At 39.7% G+C, this 22389-nt stretch overlaps 3 protein-coding genes across 4 annotated transcripts in view; 1 reads left to right on the top strand and 2 right to left on the bottom strand.

Moving 5' to 3' along the window:
- Positions 1 to 1618, bottom strand: part of PDCD11 (programmed cell death 11) — a 43067-nt gene extending 41449 nt beyond the window's left edge. For both annotated transcript variants that reach the window (XM_046027157.1, XM_046027158.1), the window contains exon 1: positions 1500 to 1618. The gene's annotated coding sequence lies outside the window, so the exon portion shown is untranslated. The remainder of the gene's footprint in view (positions 1 to 1499) is intronic.
- A 100-nt stretch (positions 1619 to 1718) lies between these two features.
- On the top strand, positions 1719 to 7711 carry ATP5MK (ATP synthase membrane subunit k). Its single transcript, XM_046027509.1, has 4 exons — positions 1719 to 1836; positions 5999 to 6094; positions 6183 to 6275; positions 7608 to 7711. The coding sequence occupies exons 2-3, from the start codon at positions 6008 to 6010 to the stop codon at positions 6270 to 6272; spliced, it is 177 nt and encodes a 58-aa protein (XP_045883465.1). The 5' UTR covers positions 1719 to 1836; positions 5999 to 6007; the 3' UTR covers positions 6273 to 6275; positions 7608 to 7711.
- Positions 7712 to 7850: 139 nt separating this feature from the next.
- TAF5 (TATA-box binding protein associated factor 5) lies at positions 7851 to 21965 on the bottom strand. Its single transcript, XM_046027507.1, has 11 exons — positions 20350 to 21965; positions 18101 to 18338; positions 14438 to 14753; positions 13537 to 13700; positions 13295 to 13430; positions 12555 to 12675; positions 11692 to 11821; positions 10182 to 10346; positions 9404 to 9581; positions 9045 to 9222; positions 7851 to 8755 (listed from the first exon to the last, which is right to left on the bottom strand). The coding sequence occupies exons 1-11, from the start codon at positions 20906 to 20908 to the stop codon at positions 8538 to 8540; spliced, it is 2403 nt and encodes an 800-aa protein (XP_045883463.1). The 5' UTR covers positions 20909 to 21965; the 3' UTR covers positions 7851 to 8537.
- Positions 21966 to 22389: the final 424 nt, after the last annotated feature.

Here is a 22389-nt window from a genome sequence, read left to right as displayed (position 1 = left end):
TTCAGGACTACAAAATAAGACAGTTTGATGCTAGGCCCCAGATAACCCATAATTGTTCTTTCCAAAGATCTCTGCTTCAAAACCACAAGTCCATACATTTTCCTCCATGAAAAGAAGTTATAGATCCAATTTAGTAAATATGATAGAGTAACTGCAATTAAGTCAGAGATACACAAATGAATATATAAGTCCCTATCCTCAAAGAACATGCATGATTTTGGACCACCCGGGTAGTTCAGTTGGTTAAGCATCTGATTCTTGCTCCTGGCTTAGGTCTTGACCTCAGGGTCATTAGTTCAAGCCCCATGCTGGGTTCCACGCTGGCGAGTAGCCTGCTTTAAAAAAATTTTTTAGTAAAAAAAATAAAAGGAACATGCAAAATTTTAAGAAAAATAATTATGCAAATAAAACACAAATTGGGGGGCCTTCCTGGCTAAGTCAGAAGAGCATGCAGCTCTTGATCTCAGGGTCATTAAGTTTGAGCCCCACGTAGGGTGTAAACATTACTAAAATAATAATAATAATAATAAACTTTAAAAAGTAAGTAAAATACAAATGAAACTGTAAACAAAGAAATAGGAAGTGATGAGGCTTCAGTAAAGAAGGCAAGCTTCCTAAAGAAGATGTGTTTGAGCTGTTAAAAGATGAAAAAGATTTTGACAGGTGGAAAAGGAAAAGCAGAAGGAATTTGAGGAAAAGCACAGAAACAGTTAAAGCAAAATATTTCAGTAACCACCAGCAATTTCTCAAAATATCATTCAAGAAGTTGCTGTTTTCTTTCTTTAAAGAACTATTTAAGTAGGCCACAGGAAGAATAAAGTATAATAATCAGAATTAAATTGTAGAATACAAGGCAGCTGTTTTGTGAAAGATATTGAACTAGATATGAACAGTTTAATGTTTACTTTGAAGAGTCAGAGCCTTGAGTAGAGGAAGAAGGAGAATAACAATCAAGAAAAATATACTGCAGGCTATATATTGGACAGGTCGGGAGAACTAAAGGAAAGTAAATAGAGTATAAGTCAATTGCGCTACAGCAGAGAAACCATGCCAATGAGAACTAGGTCTAAGAATGGAAGAGAGCAGAGATTGGTTATGAGAGACCCTGGGAATAAGGATCTAGAAAGCGCTGAGACTGTATTAGAAGTGAAGACCAGTGGAAGCCTTGGATTTGGAATCAGGAATAGGTGGGTGCATGCTCCATAGAAATAGCAAAGAGTCCAGAAGTCTAGTTTGCGAGGAATGTGACCCTTAATGTTATTTCAGACAAGCGGAAACTGAAGCTTCAAAGAGACATCCAGAGGCAAAGAAGGGAGATAAGCAACTTCCCAGAGACAGAGTCTGATGTTACAGGGGCCAGCTTCTGAGCTGCTATGGGGTGGCTGAATCAATAACCACCCAGCACTGTTACGTGCATGGCAAGGACCCAGAGGACCTAGCCCTGGGACAGACCTGGAAGCCACAAGGTTTCCTCCCTTCTCGCCTTTGTTCTCACTCACCAGTCCCGCGACGCCAGCACCTCTCTACTCCAGAACCCGTACGGCTGGAAGTCACACACGCGGAGACCGGTATACCAGGAGACCACCGACGCTATACCGGAAGCGTGGGCGGACCCAACATCCTATTTCCGTTACCAAGAAGAGTCCTACTGGCCGGGCGGAGGAGAGTTAGAAACAGGAAGCGGAAAGGCGGGACTTCAAGCCATAGCCAATCGACGCTGAAGGCTGAATAGTTCTGGTAGTCCAGCGCTGCGGGGGAGGAGGCTTCTTCCGGCAGGCTGCGGGGTTGCTGCGTACGTTGAAGGACACAACCCGCTGAATTGGTGTCTTCTGCAAGGTGGGTGTGTAGACAAGAACCCTGGCTCAGGCCTCGTGCTTCCGCTTTGCGGGGCTGGCATAAAAATCCGACCATTCCTGGTCGAGGAACACAGCTAGGTCTTCGTTGTGGGGTGCGAGGACAGTGGAGAATGGAAAAGGAATTAGGGATAACGAGAGCCGAGGCGCGAGGGGTTGTACTGGGCTGGGAAGCCTCGGGGCGAGGCGGGTAAGAGGTCCCGGAGGCTCCCATGGTTCCCGAAGGCCCTTAGATCGTATATCACAGTAGAGAAAAAAGAGGCCCGCAGCGAAGGGAGTCCCCCAAGGTCACCCAGCAACGTAATATTGAATGGAACTCGGGCTTCTGGCCAGATTAACCTCTTTTCCTGTGTTTGCCTATTTGAGTTTATTTCCCCAGTACTGTGCTTAGGGAGCCGGCCAGCAAGGCCTGCTTTAGCGGCACTGCAGCCTTTGTCAAAGGGAGTGTGTGTGGCCCAGCCCCTGCAGGTCTCCAGGCCCGCAGTAAGCAGCTTATATTTCAGCCTGTGTCGACCAGCCGGAAGGCCTTTCCCAAGAGATAGCCAGAACAGAGAGCTGTATACTCGTTCAAGTGCTAGAGGCTGCTTCTGGGCCCCGAGTAGCTCTCGACTTGGCCTCCTTTTACCTCGTGATCTCACCGTTCCAGGTAGATAGTCAGTCAGGCAGGAAAATAGCAGTTTCAAAAAACAAAGTAGCGAGGACAGTTGGTCACTTTGGGCCTTTTCTGAAATTCCCGTTTCACAGGTGAAGAAAGACGTGGAAGGCTTCATTAATGTTTAATAGCAGTGGGCCGGTTAATTAGAAACAAGAGGTTGCTGGGGGGCGGAGGTAGGAGGGTTCGGATAGGGTGGTTGGGTGATGGACATTGGGGAGGGTATGTGCTGTGGTGAGTGCTGTGAAATATGTAAGCCTGAGGATTCACAGGCCTGTACCCCTGGGACAAAGAATACATTATATGTTAATTTTTTAAAAAGAAGAAGAAAGAAACAGGAAGACCCCATCCTTAGACTTCTCTACAGGCTATCTTTTAACAGTTAGTGCAATTATTGGTCTTAAGTAATTTTTCCGTTGTTGTGTCTATCTAAACTTCGTACAGTTCGAAAGGGAAGAAGGTTTCAGTTTGAGTTATTCCACAGAGGGTGCTCTAGCTACAAGGGTTCCCGGTCTTTGTCCAAAAGTAACTGCATTTTGCTGAAGGGTGCAGACCCCAGTGCTTGTAGGCTTTTGTCCCATTGTTTATTTCACCAGCAACATTTTACTCCCCACTCCTGCCTCCATCTCACCTCCACAAGAGTCTTCAAGACCCAGACGAAATTCCAGTTCCTATACCATGCCCTTTCCAGCAGTCAGATTTAGTCCTCTGTGGAATATCACAGGCTTCCTCCCATACTGTGTAGAGAGAAGTTTAAAGTACTTTAATATTGTTTCATTTGGACACTACCATCCTCCTAAAAATTTCTGTTACACACAAGGTAGTGGGGTTATCAGTTAATAATTTGACCAAGCTCCTGTTTTATGTAGGGTTTCCCCTAGAAACCCACTTGATACCTTAAGAATCCAAAAGTGTGTCATGAAAATGAATGGTGCGGGGGGGCGGGGGGACTATTCCATTAGTAAGTCTAGTAAAATGAAACCGGTACTATAAAAGCTATATTATGAAGATTTATTTTAATGCAAATTTTCCTGCTTGGGCTGAAAGGCCAAGGTCCCTGAGGAGGCCCAAGGAAGCTTGGATTTCCTTCATTGTTCCAAGAACCTTCTTGAAACTGTTTAGAATTAAGGTCATTTGTCCAAATTTTCTTTGCCGATTCTGTGCACGTGAAAGCCTCTGAAGGCCTTTGAATGGTAAATAGGGGGAGTGCCAGTTTCCATAGCAACGACTTCCTCACAGATCTCTCCCTCTTCCATTTCATCAAGAGCCAGCTGAGTCACGGCCACTGCCTACCAATCTCGACCGGACCTCGACCGGCTCGTCTATGTTGCCAATCGACTCGGCGTGGCGTCGGTCGTGGTAGATAGGCGGTCATACATACGAATTGTCAAGTGTTGTTTTGGTGACCTTTGAATGTGCCTTTGCTATTTTTTATTATGACAAATAATATGCCTGTGTAAAATATAGGTACTTATAAATATAACTCCAAAAAGTTTGCTGCATATTTTTCCAGTTTTTCTATATAATTACTAACAAATATTTGGTTTTCTATTACTGCAGTGTCTTTCAAACTAGCTTATATCAGAAATGCCTATTAAAACAGATTACTGGGCCCCAGAGTTTTTGATTGCATAGGCCTGAGGTTGGGCCTAAGAATTTGCATTTTCAACAAGTTTCAAGTGATGCCGTTGCTGCTGGTCTAGGAACCAGACTCTGAGAACCATTTATGTGCTCTGTAATATAATGTCCAAAAGTAGATTTTTTTTTTTAACTGTTTAAGATTGCAAAGGGACATCTTTCTGTTTCAGTACATAAGGATTTGTGCACATTGTATTTCCTCAAATGGAAACCATCATTTTCTCAGTCTCCTGTATGTAGATGGACTTTCAGTTTTTCCAATTTCTTATTTCATGAACAGTATTTCAGTCATTATTCTTGAACCATATAACATGTCTCCCTTTGTGATATCTTTGTAAGGGTAAATTCCTAGAGAACAAATGAACCAGCTACATGAAAGGGTATACTAATTTTATAATTGGATGGGTATTGCAAAACTGTACTTTAGGAAAAGTTGTACCAGTTTATACTCAGGCAACAGAGGAGATGCTTATTTTTCCCAGTCTGATAGTTAAATATTGGCCTCATTGTACTTTCTTTGATCACTTTTATGTTTTCCCTTCTAGTTTTTGTCCTTTATATTTCCCCTTTCCTAAGATAATTAGAATTTTGGCCCGTGTTTTCTTCCAGGATTCTTTGGTTTTACTATTTATATTTAGATCTTTTATCTATTTTGCTGTGAGGAAAAGGTATTCCACCTTTCTTGCTACCACCAATAGCTAGTGTGCGTCCTGGAGGCGGGGGTTAGGAGCTAACGGTACTGCAGCCTAGATGGTGGGTATGTGCTCTTCATAACTAGTTGACAGACTTTGGTAATTTTGGTAGGACTTAATTTAGGTAGCATTTTAGTAGGCTCTCCATCTTTAAGAACTTGAACCAGCATGCTTATTCCTTAAACTGTGAAAGTGATCTTCCAGTTCTTACACTCTGATGTGCATCCCTTTTGTTAAAATGTTAGTTTTTTAAAAATGGAGTATATATCAATTCCATTTAGTAAACGATACTTTCTCTTCCTTCCCATGGAGGTCCTAAATTATTTCATAAGAAAAATTATGAAAGGAGTTGCAAGTTGAGCTGTTTAGCTAGTAGTTACCCTTCTTAGAAATTTTGAAATGTATCACAAGCTCCAACTTTCAACTACTCTTAAAACTGATTGACTCCATACAGTGTAACATGCTGTAGCAGAGCCAGGAATGAAAATATCAAGCAAGACTGGGTTAAAGGAGAGGGGGCCTTGGAGAAAACTGTGTTCTCTTCCTGTGCTAACTGATTTGATGTATGTTTTGGAATGTTATACAATAGCAACTAAGGTAAAGTCATCCTTCTGAAAGTTTCTCTTATCAGCAAGCCTCTTTCAACTATCTTTGCTACTTCTGTGTTGGGCAAGGCATTAAAAAAAAAACTCAATTCTTCTGTGCAATGACTTTTCAGGTTTGTTTTTTTTTTTTTTTTTTGATTAAAGATTTTATTTATTTATTTGACAGAGAGAGATCATAAGTAGGCAGAGAGGTAGTCAGAGAGAGTGAGAGGGAAGCAGGCTCCCCGCTGAGCAGAGAGCCCAATGCGGGACTCGATCGCAGGACCCTGAGATCATGACCTGAACCGAAGGCAGCGGCTTAAACCACTGAGCCACCCAGGCGCCCCGACTTTTCAGGTTTTTAAACTTTAAAAACAAACAAGCAAACGAAAGGGTGCCTGGCTGGCTTAGTTGGTAGAGCGTGTGACTCTTGATCTCTGGGTTGTGAGTTTAAGGCCCATGCTGGGTGTAGAGATAACTTAAAAAAATAAAATCTTTGAAACAGAAAACTTAATTTTCTTTTAAATTGCATCCAAACCAATTTATTGTTGTTTTCTTTTTTTTTTTTTTTTTTTAAAGATTGAAATCATGGCAGGTCCAGAAGCTGATGCCCAATTCCATTTCACTGGTATCAAAAAATATTTCAACTCTTATACTCTCACAGGTAGAATGAATGTAAGTATTGGTGATACCTTTAAGCAGTTATGTTTTAGAATAATGTAAGTGGCAAAAGCTCTTGTTTACTTTCTCTTTTCTTTTTTAGTGTGTACTGGCCACATATGGAGGCATTGCTTTGATGATCTTATACTTCAAGTTAAGGTCTAAAAAAACACCAGCTGTGAAAGCAACATAAACAGTAAGGAACTGACATATAAGTTTGTAACAGCCATTTTGTTGTTAGGGCTTTTCCCCTCACTATGGAAGTAAATTGTCACTGTACAAAGTTACATACAGGAGGAAAATACTGTTCATATCCCATTACCCTGACAATTTTTGTTAACATTTTGGTTTGGCTCTTTTTATTATTTTTTCTTTGGTTTCCAGTGGCTATGAGTCATGTCTATAATACTGTCTTATAACAAATATTTTCTCTATTATTTGAATGCATGAGTATTTATGGATATATGATTTATATCTGTTTCCTATTGAAATTTTTTTAAAATACAGATAACATTGCACTGAACACTTGAGCATGATGTGTTGTCTGTATGATAGTTTTAGGCTTAACTGCTTTCCCCAAGGGTTAATGGGGCACCCAGCTTTAATAGAGGGTGTCTCTTTTGCCCTAGCCAGTGCTGAATAATCAGTTTCTTATCTTTGTTCATTTGATGAGTGAAAATATCTTTTTGATGAAGTTACACATTTTTCCCATTTGTTTACCATTTGTATTTTTCTTAACATTCCCTTTATGGTTTTTCATTTAACAATTGAGTCTTTCTCTTTAGGAAGACCTTATTTCTCTTACATAAGCCCTTTATGTAATAATTATTAACCAACCTTATAAGTACATTGCAAATATATCTTATTTTTTTGCTAGTTTCAGATTTTTATGCATAATTTTATATTTTTATTCAATTCCCATAGATTTCATTTTCTTCTTATGGTACACCACAACCTCCATTTGCCCATGTTTGAGTGAATAAATCCTTGTTTTGGTAGTAGATGATGTGCAGAAAACCCAAAACCCAGATCTTAATCTACTGTAGCTCCCCACAGAAAATTTTTCCTCTGCTATTAAAAGCTTTTCCAATCTCAAAACTGTTGAGTACATACCCCATCATGCAGTGGTCCATGACTTACTCCTGACAAATAGGTAGTCTTTGCCCATTTTTCCGTATTAGGTACCTCCCAACTTTGGGGAGAATGGTAGTATCCCCATTATAAAAATGGATAAATTTTATCTGATACGTTTACTACTGTTTAAAATGTACTTTGTATACTAGACTTTTCCAGTAGCATACATTCGTGGTCATGCTGAAGTCAGCTCCTTTGTTAAAAGTAAAACATTAGGTTAAACTGTATTAAGCTGTGACATTTTGGAGTGGTTACTGACTCTGAGAATCTGATGAATTTGCATTCAGTTTCAGGGGGTTAAGGGATAGTCCTATACTGGTAATGTCTTACACTGAATGTCTTAAAAATAGAGTTGAACACAATTGTGTCTAAATTATTTTTACTTTTTTTATAGGATTTTAACTTGTACCTCATCTGTTAAGTTCCCATGCCTGGAGAAGCTTTTGTCAGCTCATCATGTGATATTCAATTTGTACAATAAATTATGAACCTGGAAAAGCTGGTTGTCTTTATTTACAATATATCAAAAATATAAAAACTGTACAAAATGCAACGAAGGCAAAAACTGGCAGTGACTTGGTCTAAATCTTTTAGTTTCCAAAGCAAGGCTCAGTACTGGAGGTAAGCAACTGAAATGTCTGTCTGACTTCAAGTGTACTAGGTTTTATGTAGCTGTTTTAGCTGAAGTAGAACATGGAAGCTAAATTTCTTCACCTGGTTTATAGTGTTTGGGTGCACTCAGAATCCAACAGGTATAAATTCAGATGTCAGTGGATGGTTGTACTTCATCTAGTTCTTAGAAATTGTAGTTCACCCTACCCAATAACATACATTCCACTAATCATGGGCCAAGCAAAAATGTTAGTGGATCATTTAACATAGTACTTGAGTGCCATACAGTAACTACATTTTTACAGCAGAAACATACATGCTCATAGAATTCTTCAGCTAAAATTCAAGATGGTATTACATTACTCAGTTTGAATCTTGAAGCGGGATGAATTACTGAAGTCAATTGATTTTTTTTCTAAACATAATAAATTAAAATAGCATTTGAACAGAAAATGCATAGTTTCCACACAATCCAAAGCACCATAAATGTCCCCTCCACGAACATAATACCTCTTATTCAACTAACGGAAATTAGTTAAATGTGGTTGCTATAGAAACGTGGAACTGTCCTGTTCAGATTTTCCAAGCAGCATCCTTCCAGATCCATATAGACAAAACATTCTTTGTAGCTTAAATATTAATCACTGAGGTATTTGCTTTTCGTCTCCCTTTTTCAAACAGTAGCTTCCGAAAGGTCTTTAATACCGATGATTTATTGCGGACTATAAGCTCCTGCAGCTAGAACCAAGTTTCTTCGAGTAAAATGGAGGTGTACAACTGGTGTTGATTTGGTCATATATGTTCCCAACAATAACTCCTGTGAATTCTCAGGTAAATTTATATGCCCAGTGGCTGTAGTAAAGTCATCGGTCTCTAAATCTTCAAATGCTTTGACAGCATCCCACAACCGGACTGTATTATCCATTGAACCTAACAGGAAGTCAAAGAAAACCATTTAGTAGCATCTACCATATTTAGAGTCTGACATATAGTTCATATATTTACTGTATATTTATGGTGAAAAAAATCTAAACTTGATTAATAAGCTCTTCCTTCTAAAGGACCATTTCAATCAGTTTAATCTGAGACGTCAACACACATACCAGGGGATACTCTGGAATCATGGCTAAGAGAAGCAAAAACCTAACACGGTCAACCTAAGTGTTTCATTTCAACATACCATTTACCCTTTAACACAAAGCCATGTCTAGTCATTTACCTGATGCCAAAATTTCACCATCTCTACTAAACCTAAGGGAACAGACTGTATCAGTGTGGCCTTTTAATTCTCCAACCATCAAACCATGTCCAATATCCCAAAGGAGTACTCTGCCATCTGTGGCTCCTGTAGCCAGGAATCTCCCATTGGGAGAAAATGTCAAGGAATGAATTGGTCCCTAGAAAAGAAGTCCAGGGAGAGAATCAATAGTGGGTTAAAAATATCTCAAAGTAAGAGAAAGTTAGAGTTTTAAAGCTTAGTGGAATTGAATAGTTTCTTTAAAATGTGTTACTAGTTAATTTTTGAAATAATTTTATCTCAAAAACCTTGTATGCCATAATAATGAAGGTATAAAATACCTTGTGTCCAGTGAATATTCTTACACAGTTTCCATTCAGGACATCCCAGAGCCGCACAGTTCTGTCTGCAGAGCCCGTAGCAACATAATTAGAATTTGGATGGAATCTGGTACAATTCACATCAGCAAGATGGCCAGCAAATATCCTTAAAGGCTGATAGTGGTCTGTAGCCCAGAGCCTTTTAAAAAAAATGCATTGAAAGAAAAAGTAATAATTAACTGCCAAAACTCTAAAATAAATACAGAAACACCCATGTGAGAAATTAGCTCCAAATAGGTCCCCCTCACTGGCTCCATGAGGGAAAAAAAAAAATGGAATGAGATGAAATAACATTCTTAAGGAAAACTAAGTTGATCTAGTACAAAATTTTTTTAAACTCTAGTTCTCTGTATGTACCCACCTTTCCTACCCCAATTCCTAGTCTAACCCATAGAAAAGTGTTTTTTGCTAGTTTTGGCCACCATAAAATAACTTTCTAACCTGAGTTACCTCATCCTGAACTTTCAAGGAGATCACAGGAAAACACCAGCAGTGCTCATAGTGGTAGTGAAAATCTAGCTGGTGGGAGCTTGAGGGGGAAAAAAGGAGGACTCTTGATATGGACATAAATGCAGACATAGTAATACTCCCCAAATTCATTTTCAAATAAGGAGCTATAAATGCTGACAATCTCAAAAAGTTGATCCCAAATAAGTGAAGTGAAAATGAGTTTGGCTGGAGCTTGTAATTCCCTTAAAAAGAAACCATTCTGCCATTCATAAGATCACAATGTTCTTACCGAGCTACTCGATCGTGGCCCCCTGACACAAAATAATATCCATATGGAGAAAACTGTGTGTCCCATACTGGGTAGTTGTGTCCTTTATATCCCACCAAGCAAGTAAATGTTTGAAGACTCCACAATCTAACAGTTCCATCCTCTGAAGAGGAAAGCAAATAGTTCCTGAGAGAAGAGAATGTGATACATTTGATTCCCAGAATCAAATAGTTACCTGTCCATTTTCTCTGTACATTTGAGTATGATAAGTACAGCTAACTGACATGCTACATCTTTTACTTTATACAGGGAATTCACAGTAGATAACAAAAGTTGAAAGTAATAACCAAACTAATGTTAGCTCTAATACTCTACATCTACTGAGCACATACTAAGTGAGGTTAGATCTTTTTTTAAGATTTCATCTATTTATGAAACACACAGAGAGGGATCACACAAGCAGGGAGAGAGGCAGGGAGAGGGAGAAGCAGGCTTCCCGCTGAGCAAGGAGCCAGATCCCAGGACCCTGGGATTATGATCTGAGCTAAAGGCAGACACGCAACCTGAATGAGCCACCCAGGTGCCCCGAGGTTAGATTATTTTTAAAATACAACAGAAAAACCACACTTCTTATAAAAAATTATACCAAAGGGTACCAACAGAAAGTCAAAAAGGTTAATTGAGAAGCTAAGAAATGTGATATAAGATGTCACTTAAAACTCAATTTTTACTTTAAAATGGAGATGCTCTTTTCCTCTCTTGACTTGCATAACCTTTTAATAGGAAATGTTTTTTGATTAAAAAAAAAACTATAGACATTTAAGTAATAATTTAGCTTTTTCAGAGATAAACACAAAGCTGGATCACTGAAACTATTATGGTTTTTACTGAAATTAGAGGTTTCCCTCAAGTAAAAAATGTATCATCTGGCTAAACCCTATCAAGATTTCATAAAGATGAAAATGTTGATGGATTGAAAGCTATTATCCAATTAAGATACAAATGGTTATTATGAATATAAAATTCCCTCCCATTTTCACAGAATATTAGAGATCATGAAAAATAAGCAAATACCTATTTGTGGGTTTCAAATTCTCTTTTCAGTATCCTCTTAGTTCTTTTGATTACACAAAATCTTTAATTGATGGCTAACATGCCTTTACTATCAGGAATCTGTTCTCAATTTGGAGATGATGGAATACAGCAGTAGCCACAAACCCAAGGCAGGAACCCAAAGAAGCAATGCAGCCCCTATTAGGGTTATACAAAAACTGAAGCTAATTTTTAAAAACAATAAACCCTGAGGCTGTGCATCTTTGATTCTATAAATCTGGGTATATATTAAATTGCTATCTTGTACACCAGTACCCCAAGATGAATTAGCAAATGGCAAGATTTTAAAAGATAATGCAGAAGAGGCAGCCATGAGATTTCTCTAAGAGAATTTTTCCCAACATGTTTCCAGTAGTTAACTTATATATTATCTCAATATAATACAGCAGTATTTAATTTTTCATTGTTTGCATGTTACCTATCCGGACTGAAGCTGGCTCCATAGACAGGCCCGCTATGACCATACAAAATCTTCAACTCACTTGCTGTTTTCTCATCCATTATTCTTTCTAAGACATCATCTGATTCTTTGTCTATGAGGCTAAGATCTAAAACGGTCCAAAAATATTGATATTTTAAAATATATTCATTTTTTTTTAAAGTACATTCATTAGAATATTTCAAGGCAATCACATCATGGTTCACAAGAACTAAAATCTGAACAGTCCCCCTACATACCACCCACAGCGTTGATGCCTCTAACCAACCCAGTATACAGAAGAGGAAACTCGGGTTCAGAACAGTTAACAATTTGCCGGAGTGCCCATAGCTGCTCAGTGTCAGAACTATGATTAAAATTCAAAGTAACCTAATATATCATACACAAACGGAAACTATGGAAGTATTAAAATTTTTTTGAAAATGTATTACCTTGTTTAAATAATACATTTAGCAAAAAACTCTTTAAAAATACTAAAACTAATTCTTTTTAAGCCATTTTTAGAGCTAAAACAGAAAGTACTCTCCCATTATTCAAAGGCATTTTTAAAATTCACAGGCAAACAGTCATAAAATTAGATTTTAAACTCATGGAGTTTTCTAGCCCAACCCCCTCATTCTACAGATGAGAAAACTGAGGCTCCAAAAAGTTAAACCAGTTTAACACCCCAGTCTCCTGATTGCCACTCCAATGCACTTTTTGCTTGGGAATGTTAGCATTTTGAGCTAAAGTAAAATCAAATGAAATTCTGTTGAGATCACAATCTCTTATGCATACTCCATGGAATCCAGATTGGTGTAAACTAAGGGCAAGTTCACATCCTCACAAGTCATCTCAGTTACCTGCTGCTTGTTTAACACTACGAAGCTTTTTAGGTGTCACAGACCACACTCTAACAGTTGAATCTGCAAAACCTCCAGCAATCAAACTAGAATCATCAGTGACATCCACTGCAGTGAGGCCCTGCCAATAAAAAAATAAAAACTTTATACTACACAATATGGTCTTGGGGAAAAAAATCACATCTTAGAAACAACATAATGATAACTTTCTCTCATAGAAAAGATTTCATTCTCCCATGAAACACTGTTTGAAGGTATTTACTTTGAGAACATGTCACCATTCACCCCTTTTGTCCTCCAAATTTAAAGCACATGATATGAAGAAAATGATAATCATTTTTATACTTTAGTAAATATATCCTCAGCAGTTTATTACAATCTATAAAAACATATAGAATCCTTAATAAAAAGTATTAAGTTTATATAAGCCAAGTTCAATAGAGCTAAACTACAGTTTCCTCCTCGTCAAAAGCTAATAGAATTCTGATTAGTAAAACAAGGGACACACATAAGCAACATTCTGGCACCTGCAAGTTGCTAAAGGTCTTTTCAACATTGTCTTCTAACTATTCCAAGCAGTGTCCAATTATCCTTTCCTAACTTCTGTCTTCAAGCTATATTTACATCAAGAGTCTAAAAAAGAAAACTCCGTCTTAGTTAACGCAGCTAAGTTTCTTTTAGTGGTAAGTCACCATATTACACGACTCTCCAGCCAGAAATTGCACAATTATCTTACTAACCTGGTAAGCATTGAGGAATGTATAGAAACAAATGGAGGGTAAACAGTCTGGCCCAAGGCGGACTCGTTTGGTGGTTTCTTTCATATTCATTATCTTATCCAACTTATCTGAGTCTTTCAACTCTGGAAGAGGGATTCTGTGAAAGAAAAACAGACTGAAAATCACTCTATTAAGAAACTGAATTCTCTGTAATAACAGTTCATTTTAAACCTCCACACATGTTCCTGAAGTTTTTTCCTCACCTGTTTTGAGGTGGAGCATTGGGATCTTGTTTTTTGCTTTTGGATCCAATGCTATCTTTTTTAGGCTTCTTCTTTTTAGGTTTTCCTTCTTCATTTTCTCCTTCCTCATCTTCATCATCTAAAGGCACCTCAATTTCTGGCTCTTTTAATAAACCAAAAAATACCTACAAGTCAAAAGAGCCAACATTTTCAAAATTAATATTTCACTCATTACTATATCATTTTCATATCTTGATAGGATGAATCAGGATTACAATACAGTAATTTATACCCTGAAACAGATTCTGTACTTATCTACCCAATAGCCAATCTCCCCGTCCTCCTTACTAACAGAACCCTGATTTTGTTGGAGCAGCAATATGCTCAGTTAAATTATTTCTGTTTCCAGACTCCCCTGCAGGTAGGAATAGCCATATAAAGTCATTCTGGCCAACAGATGTACACACAAATATACTGCGTAGGGTTTTAGGAAAAAAATACTATTTTCCTGATAAGATTTAGCAGGGATATGCCTCCGTCCTCCCCCTTCTGCCTTCCTGGAATGCAGGTGCAATGCTGGAGCTACAACAGCCATCTGTGAGCACAAAGAAGAAAGCCACATTCTAAAGATGATGGAGGAGAAACTAGAAGGAGCCCTTATGCCAGAGCAAGAGGGCTCTCTTTTGCAATTCATTATATGAATGCAAAATTCCTTGTTTCAGTCACTGTAGTCAGGGTTCTGTTAAATGCAACCATCCCCAAATTCTCACTAATTTACACATCATCCTTAGAACATGAAACTTAGCATACAGGGTTCAGTTATTCCCAAACTAGCTATAAGAAAAATGTGTATATTATGTAGATGGAAATGCTACAGTTTTTCATAATCTGCATTATATAGTTCTTAGGTTTATTCCCATACCTTTGATTTGTTTGCCTCTCGTTTAGCCTCTCCTGCCAAACTTCCCACCATCGCATCTATCTGTTGCTTACTACGCGGCATCCCATCAAAGATGTCAATGTAGAGGTGCTCCTGAACTATGTTCCATATCTGATTGTTCTGTTTCTCCTGAAGATGCCTCTTCAAGAGTTGGTACGAGTCACGGGAAATACGCAGAACAAATTTACTTGTTCGAAAATCCAACATGGTCTCATTCCCTTTCATGTGTTCCTTTTTGGTAAGACTAGATAATACTCGTAGGTCATCCTGGTAATAACATTCCTGATCTCCATGGAACCTGTTTCAGTGATTTTAAAAAGTCATTTTTCAATGTAATCATTAAGGGATCTGCTCTCCCCCATATATTTATAAACATCCCAGAATATTTTCAATGTAGCAGTCTGAATAATCCTGGACTAAGCTACAGGATCAGAAGTAACTCATTTCAAAATGATCACAATTCAGTTTCTGAATTCATCCTGAAATTTAAAAATTTAATTCTCTAATGAAATGTACCATTAACATTTTAAGAGAATTTGAAATAAATACCATAAGTGAATGAAAGATATCCACCACTGGTAGACATTTGAATTAGAATTTCTGCTTTACTAAATTTTTATATTCTCTCAAAACCACTTTTAAAAACTTTATTATGGAAAGTTTCAAACACATACAAAAGTAGAAACTATAATTAACTCAAAGTATAATTAACTCAATGAACCTATCAGCCAGCCCCTTATAATATATAATCAATTATTATATTATAATTACATTATAATATATAATATTGTAATATTCAATACACGGCATTCTCATAAAACCCTACATTTTCAATGAGTTCTTGTATTCTTCATACCAGACATATTTATTAAACATCAGTATAATAATATGACTAAACGACAAACAAATGTTGATACCAAAGAATGAACACTTCTATTTACTCACCATTACCAAAGGTAATTAAGTAAAGCTTTCAGCCTTGGTAGACAATTAGTAAATTTAAGTGTACTTTTGTTTCTATAAATCTTAATATTCCTGATAAAGTAAAATTAAAGATCATATATTTGGCACTCACTAAGAGCAGCAAACAATGCAAAAACATTTAAAGAACAATGACTAAACATAAGATATTAGGCTCTAGCTCTGATACACAGCCAATAGATGCCTAAATTGTGACCCATGTTACCCTCTTGAGACTCATCAAGACATGAACTAAGGGTTTCTGTCCAAGATTTCAGTGAAATTAGAAATCTCAGCCTCTTGGTGTTCACATCAATTACGGCCCATAACCTCATCTGAGCATGGTGTCTGGGCAAAGGCTGAGATTGTCCATAACGAGACAGAGTTCCCCAGGATATTCCAGTTCCTATGTAAGAAGATGGCTATCTCATGGGACTGGGAGAGAAAGAGGTTTTTTGATGACAATACTGTAAGAAAAATTAGGTTAGAGTATAAGTTCTGTCATCAACAGCCTTTGTTAATTTTTTGAAAAATGTTGAGCTACAGAACATTTGCTTATAAGCCTTCTGTTAGGCACCATACAATAATGAATGGACATAATGGCAAAGAAGCTAAGTGTCCGGAGTTCTATTATTCCTGTATTACCACTACTTGTGTTATCTGACAAATGCCGGCTTTTGGGTCTATTGCTTGCACTAAAATGCTCTCATTCAAACTGTTAAGTACTGCCTCCTTTTTAACCACTCCTTTCTTTGGCTTCTATTAACTCAATACCCTCCCCGTCTTCTTCCTACTTCTCTGACCTCTCCTTATACCTCTTCTACTTGGCCATCTCTTCTACTCTTTTTCCATCTCTCCTACTCCAAATGTTGGAGTTACTCAAAGCCCAGGTCTAGCCCTCTCGTTGACTTATTTCATAACTCCCATCCCCTCCCCAGACAATCTCATCCATATCCATCAATATTACACACAACTCCACTTTATGGCTCTAGTCCCTACATCTCTTCAGAGCTCCAGAACTTTTTATATCATTCACCTACCGACTTGGTATCTCTTAAATGAGTCAAAGGCATATTCAAATCTGAAGTCAAGATTACTCCACAACCTGACAAACCAGGTCCTCTTCCAGGGTTTTCTCTCTTAGTGAAGGGCACTCCCCCATCCAGATGGGGGAGCCAGAAACCTAGGGGTTATCACCCCTATCACCTCCATATCCAATCCATCACCAACTGCCCCACCAATATGTTACTTATTTTCACAAACACTACTGTATCCTTGTCTGGTGTTTCTCAACAGACCATTTTGGGCCAGAACAATTCTTTGCTACGTGGACTACCTGCACATATTAGAACATTTGGCATCCCTAAGCCACCCGCTCTTCCCCCATTCTAGTCATGACAACCAAAACACCTCCACACATTTTCAAGTAGCCCAGGGGAAGCAGGAATACTACTACTCTGGGTTGAGAACCACTACAATAACCTTCCAAACTTCACTCTAAAGTCACTCTGTTCCCCCTCACCACCATCTATTTTCCCAACCGCATAAAGGTCCTTTCAAAATGCAAATCAGGGTCCTGGCTGGCTCAGGTAGTAGAGCGTACAACTCTTGACCTCAGGGTTGTGAGTTCCAGCCCCACACTGGGTGAAGAGATTACTTAAAAAATAAATAAATAAAATTTTTAAAAATGCAAATCTAATAATGACATGGTCCTTCAATGACTTCTGTAGCAGAGACACCTCACTGTCCCCAAACATCCATTTTTTTCCTTTCTTCCTCCACGACAGAATACCTGAATATGAGCTGAGCACATAAACACCTAGGCAAAGGCCACACATCTTACTTCCCTTGTAGGTAATTGTAGCTGTTGCCCAACGACATAAAAAAAAGGAAGAGGTGTGTGCAACTTTGAGGAATGATGTGCCCTCCCAGCTGACTATAGCACTGATGTGATTGCTCAGAGCCAAAGAGCCATCTTGTGCCACAGGAGGAAGCCACATGACAAGGATGGAAGAGCATCTAGACGGTGAAAGCCTAGGTTCCTGGTAATCAAAGACTCTATACCAGGCCTAGACTGCCTAATCTTTATGAGAGAGAAATAAACTTTGATCGTATTTAAGCCTCTATTGTTTGGGTTTTCAGTCACTCTCAGTCTAATCTAATCCTAACACAGCTTCCTATTGCTCTTAGGATAAAAACAAAAAATAAACTTTTGTTTTATTTATGCCATTATTGTTGGAGTTTTCAGTGAATCTCAACCAGATATAATGTTACCCAATACAACCCATGACTGTTCTCAGGAAAAGCAAAGGCCCTCGACATGGCCTGAGAACCTGCTTTTTCCAGCCCAGCTTCGAACCCATATTCTGCTCCAGCCACACTGGCCCTCTTTTGTCTCTGTACCTACCATGATCCTCCCACCAGAGGTGTCACACATGCTTTTCCCCCTTCTCTTCATCTGGTTAGCTCCTACCCAATCTTCAGATCTTACCTCAAGCATCACTTCCTCTGGGAGCCTTCCCTGACTTCTCCAATTAGATCACACTCCCTCTTTTTAGGTTCTCCTAGCACCAAGTACCTCTCCTTCATGAAATACTTTCTCAGTTACAATTTGTTTGGTTACAGATGTGTATATACATTATATATATGAGCTATATATATATAATATATATAAAATTCACATACTTCTCAAAAAATGATTTTGCTTCATTCTCATGTTGATTGTAGACTAGTTCCAAGTACATGTGTACAAACAGAGGATAAAAGAGTTGAGATAATTCTGCCCGATGGCAGTCCAAGGAACATTCAATGAAGTGTTTCAGTCCGCTATAGTATTCTTCATACATTGTGGGGTCTCCTTGTTGGTTGTAGGCTGACAGTACAGCACTGACATCCGGCTGGTCTTCTACAGCTACACTTCCAACTGTTTAAAAAATGAAGAACAACTTTCAAAAAATGTATTTCAAAAATATATACCAAGTGACTAAGGCTGTTTTGCTACGGTCCAGAGGTAAACTGTTTCTTAGATGTTTGTTCCTGTCCTCTTAAAGTCTCTTCCCCAAAGCGATCACACAATCTGTCAAGGGACTGTTTCAGTCCCTATCCAAAACTCCTTCAGCTTGTCCATATCTTAAAATAAAATGTTCAGAGCAGTAACAAAAAGGTTCAGTATTTCTCCTGCAGTTGCCTCAAAGACAAATTTCATAAAACACGATACGTGCAAATCAAACAATTACATTAATCTTCTCTCAAGGCTCAGTGTAAATGGCACCCACCACCACCAAGATATGCCCTGAAGTAATATTTTTAGATCTCTGAGCTACTAAGTATTTTGTGACTTTCCTGTAACACATCCTAACCTGTAGGATATGTGTACATCTATCACTCCTTATAAAGTGCAAGCATTTCAAGAGTGTGATGGATGAGCCTTATTTGTTTCCAAAAGATAACTCAATCTACATGCTTAAAATAATTCCCATAAACACCATTCCAAGGTAGAAAACACGAGCATTTATTTGGAATATATCAATACCAAACAATGATACACCTGTCAATCTTATCAAAGGTTGATTGTTGGAAAATTTTAGGTTGTAATTATAATACTGCTGTGCTCTTCACTGCACAAATGCTTTAAGTTCTTTTGGTTATTCTGATGGCCTCTTTTCCTTCTTACTGGTTTCTGAGTTATGATAGGTCAAGCTTCTGAAGAGATGAGAGATTACAGAAAAATAACCAACATAATCCATCTTATAGTTCATTCATAAAGTTCAGCATTCAGAAAACATTCCCTTCAGTCACATTTTTGCACATTTCTATTTGTGGGACACAATGCTACATATTCATACTTCACTTCTGGCAAAGCTGCAAAGATTGGGTCTCATAAATAGAGATTAATTTGGCTAGAGTCTCTGCACTAGATAACTTAATTCAATAAATGTTTATCATCAGCTCAGGATCACCTCTGAGACCATATGCTGTGTATGAATTTTACTGCACACACTTTGCAACACAGTTGCTAGGAAAAGGCTGGGGAGGGTGGTTTCAGGTGTTAAGTGTTAGGTGCTAGGTATATATGTATCAGTACCAGACATTTTATATATATGTATTATATCTGAGCCTCACAATAACCCATTTTAAAAGGGGGCCAAAAAAAAACCCTTAACCTCAGGAAGAGCCGCATCACACAAGTAAAAGCAACAGAGACAAGAGACTGAACCTAGGTCTATCCAAAGCATACTCCTAAATGAATGGTTCTCAACCTCTGCCACACATTAATAATCCCTTGGAAGCATATATTCAAAAATGGAGATTCCTAGACTCCACCTCTACATGATCTGATTCACTAAGTCTGAAGTGACGCCCAGAAATCTGCATTTCCCAAAAGGCTTAACACTAGTTAGCCTAATATTTTGCGAAATAGTGGCTACACTATGTTCCATCACTCCCTGGCTGTTTGGTCCAAAGCAAGTCCCTTGGCCTTTCCGAGTCCGTTTTCTCTCCTCTAAAACAGAGGTAACGTCTAAGCTCACAGCGGAATTATGAGAATTAGGATATGTAAAGTATTTTTAGTAATTACTTAAAGAAGCTAGTACAGAACTGTATAAGTATTGTTGGGTGTTAATGCAGACCTGCCAAGCCTCAAGAACCGAAAAAAGAAGAAAGGGACCAAAACCCTGAAGGTCCCCGCCTCTCAGCGCCCACCCTCCCCAGACATCCCTCTGCTCAACAGCTCTCCTCAGCCTCTCACTGGAACTGACAGCTTGGAAGAGGGTTTGACTGCGCAGCCGGCGCACTAGAGAAAGGGGCGGGCATGTGGCCCTAGAGGCGGGCCCAGGAAATTCAAAACAAGCCCGCAGAGGTGCAGGCCTGCCAGCCTCAGCCTTCCCGGCTTGCTCCCCCTTCGTGCCCTGCCTCCCCGGGACTCCGCAGCTCACCTTTCCCCGGAGCCGCAGAACCTGTCGCTAAACCCGAGACCGCGGCGGCCCCCGAAGCGCCGGTGCCCGGAGGGTCGGGGGCCGCGGGGCCGGGGGCCGAGGCTGTGACCCGGCTGAGAAGCGCGCTAGCCGCCTCTGTACCGGCGCCGTCCGCCTCTGGGGCTCCGGTGCCCGCCACTGCCTCCTCCAGCAGCCGGGCCTCACGGCGCAGCGCCTCTTCGGCCTCGCGGAGGTTGCTCTGCCGCAGGAACTGCAGCACGGCCAGCAGAGTCTGTCGGTCGTGGGGAGCGCCGGCCTCCGGAGCAGCGGCGGGCACCGGGGCCGCCCCCGCCGGAGCAACGGCGGAGACAGCCACCGAGGGTTTGGGGGTCCCACCATCCCCGCCGGCCGACGACGCCGCCGCCGCAACGTTCCCGCCGCCGCCGTTGGGGCCGTTGTTGGTAGTGCCGCCGCCACCCTCGCCAGCGCCGTCCCCCGCCTGCGGAGGTAGCAGCGTCGGCGGTCCCTCTGGCTCCAACTTGACCGCCACCTCCGTCTGCTCCTCCGCCAGCGCCGCCATCTTGCGGCTGAGCCACCTCGCGCCGTCAAGCGTGATTGCGTTTTCGCCACATGGAGGGCGGGGAGGAGCGTTTTACGACACCTTCGGAAGGCAATATACGGCAGTAGGAGGGGCGAGAAAGAAGGGGGAAAAGAATAGGAGCAGGAGCAACTTTCAAAAAATGAGTGACAGAAAGGCAGGAAGTGGGAGGTGGCGACCGCCCGTAACATTTGACTGTAATAATTGCAGTTTATTGCAGACCCGCTATTTTTAGGCACTGTGAGAGACATTTTACATTTTATGACCTCCTTACTTCAACAATCTCATAAGGCAGTATTATCCTCTCTTTACAGGTGGTTGAACTGAGACCCAAAGAGGTTGAACAACTTGCCAAAGTCTCGCAAGAAGAAAGTGAAAGTGCCAAATTTGAATCCAGGTCTAAAAACTCAAAAGCAAACCCGATAGCCAGAAGGAGGCTTCTGAGATACTGGTAATATTTTATATTTTGATGTGGGTGGTTGTGACTTTTGTGTGTTTGTGTGTGCGTGCGGTTTTTACCTTAGTAAAAATGAATCAAGCTACATGCTTGAGTTTTGTGAACTTCACAGCAGGCGTGTTACAATTCAATAAAAAGTTTTTAAGTGCCTACACTTTGTCATTATGAAATGTGTACGTTCTGTATTCATGCTGTGTTATCCTTTATTACAAATAAACTACGCTTTAATTGTATATTTTTAAATAGTATGTGCCATTTTGGAATATGCTTCGTAGGTTATAAAACCTTGCTGCATATATTATTTCATTTGGATCTCAAAATTCTGGGGACGGTGCAGACAAGAGAAGTGAGCCTGGGGAGTTGGGAAGATCTAGCATAGTTATTACTGTCGTTGGTTTTTTAAGTCCCACCTTTTTCTTTCAACCCTGTTTAGTAGCTGAATGACGTGGATCAAGTTACTTAACTCCAGTTGCCCAATTTCTAAAATGGAGATAGTAATAGTACGAACCTCACAGAGCTGTGTAAGGATTAAGCAAGATAATGCATGTATGATATACCTAATACACATTAAATAGCTGTTGGTTGTTTTTCCTTCACCATAAAAGCCGTTCTGTAAATGTTTGATAAAGTCCAGTTATGATGTTCAAGGTGATCACAAGACTGGAATATGAAGCTAATCTAACTGGATACCTAAAGTAAAATTATGGAACTTGGTGGAAGTGGGGGAGAGTGGAAGATGACTAAGAATTGGTTAACATCTTTTTTTAAGATTTTATTTTTTTAAAGCTTTTATTTTTTTATTTGACAGAGAGATAGAGAGCACAACTAGGCAGAGCGGCAGGCAGAGGGAGAGGGAGAAGCAGGCTGTCCACTGAGCAGGGAGCCCAATGTGGGGCTCGATCCCAGAACCCTAGGATCATGACCTGAGCCAAAGGCAACCACTTAACCGACTGGCCACCCAGGCGCCCCCAAGATTTTATTTTATTTTTTTTTAAATAATTTCTAC

Source organism: Meles meles, chromosome 13 (assembly GCF_922984935.1).
Source record: "Meles meles chromosome 13, mMelMel3.1 paternal haplotype, whole genome shotgun sequence".
Taxonomy (NCBI): Eukaryota; Metazoa; Chordata; class Mammalia; order Carnivora; family Mustelidae; genus Meles; species Meles meles.
The sequence above is the reverse complement of the archived record's forward strand: the minus strand, read 5'-3'. Positions and strand labels throughout refer to the sequence as shown.

Excerpts from the sequence above, each read along its gene's own strand:
- TAF5 (XM_046027507.1), bottom strand. The coding sequence starts at position 20,908 with ATGGCGGCGCTGGCGGAGGAGCAGACGGAGGTGGCGGTCAAGTTGGAG. Across the intron at positions 11,822-12,554 it reads TAGTGTTAAACAAGCAGCAG|ATCTTAGCCTCATAGACAAA; the intron begins GTAACTGAGATG and ends GGACCGTTTTAG. Across the intron at positions 9,582-10,181 it reads GGCCACGATCGAGTAGCTCG|GCTCTGGGCTACAGACCACT; the intron begins GTAAGAACATTG and ends TTTTTTTAAAAG.
- ATP5MK (XM_046027509.1), top strand. The coding sequence starts at position 6,008 with ATGGCAGGTCCAGAAGCTGATGCCCAATTCCATTTCACTGGTATCAAA. Across the intron at positions 6,095-6,182 it reads CTCTCACAGGTAGAATGAAT|TGTGTACTGGCCACATATGG; the intron begins GTAAGTATTGGT and ends TTTCTTTTTTAG.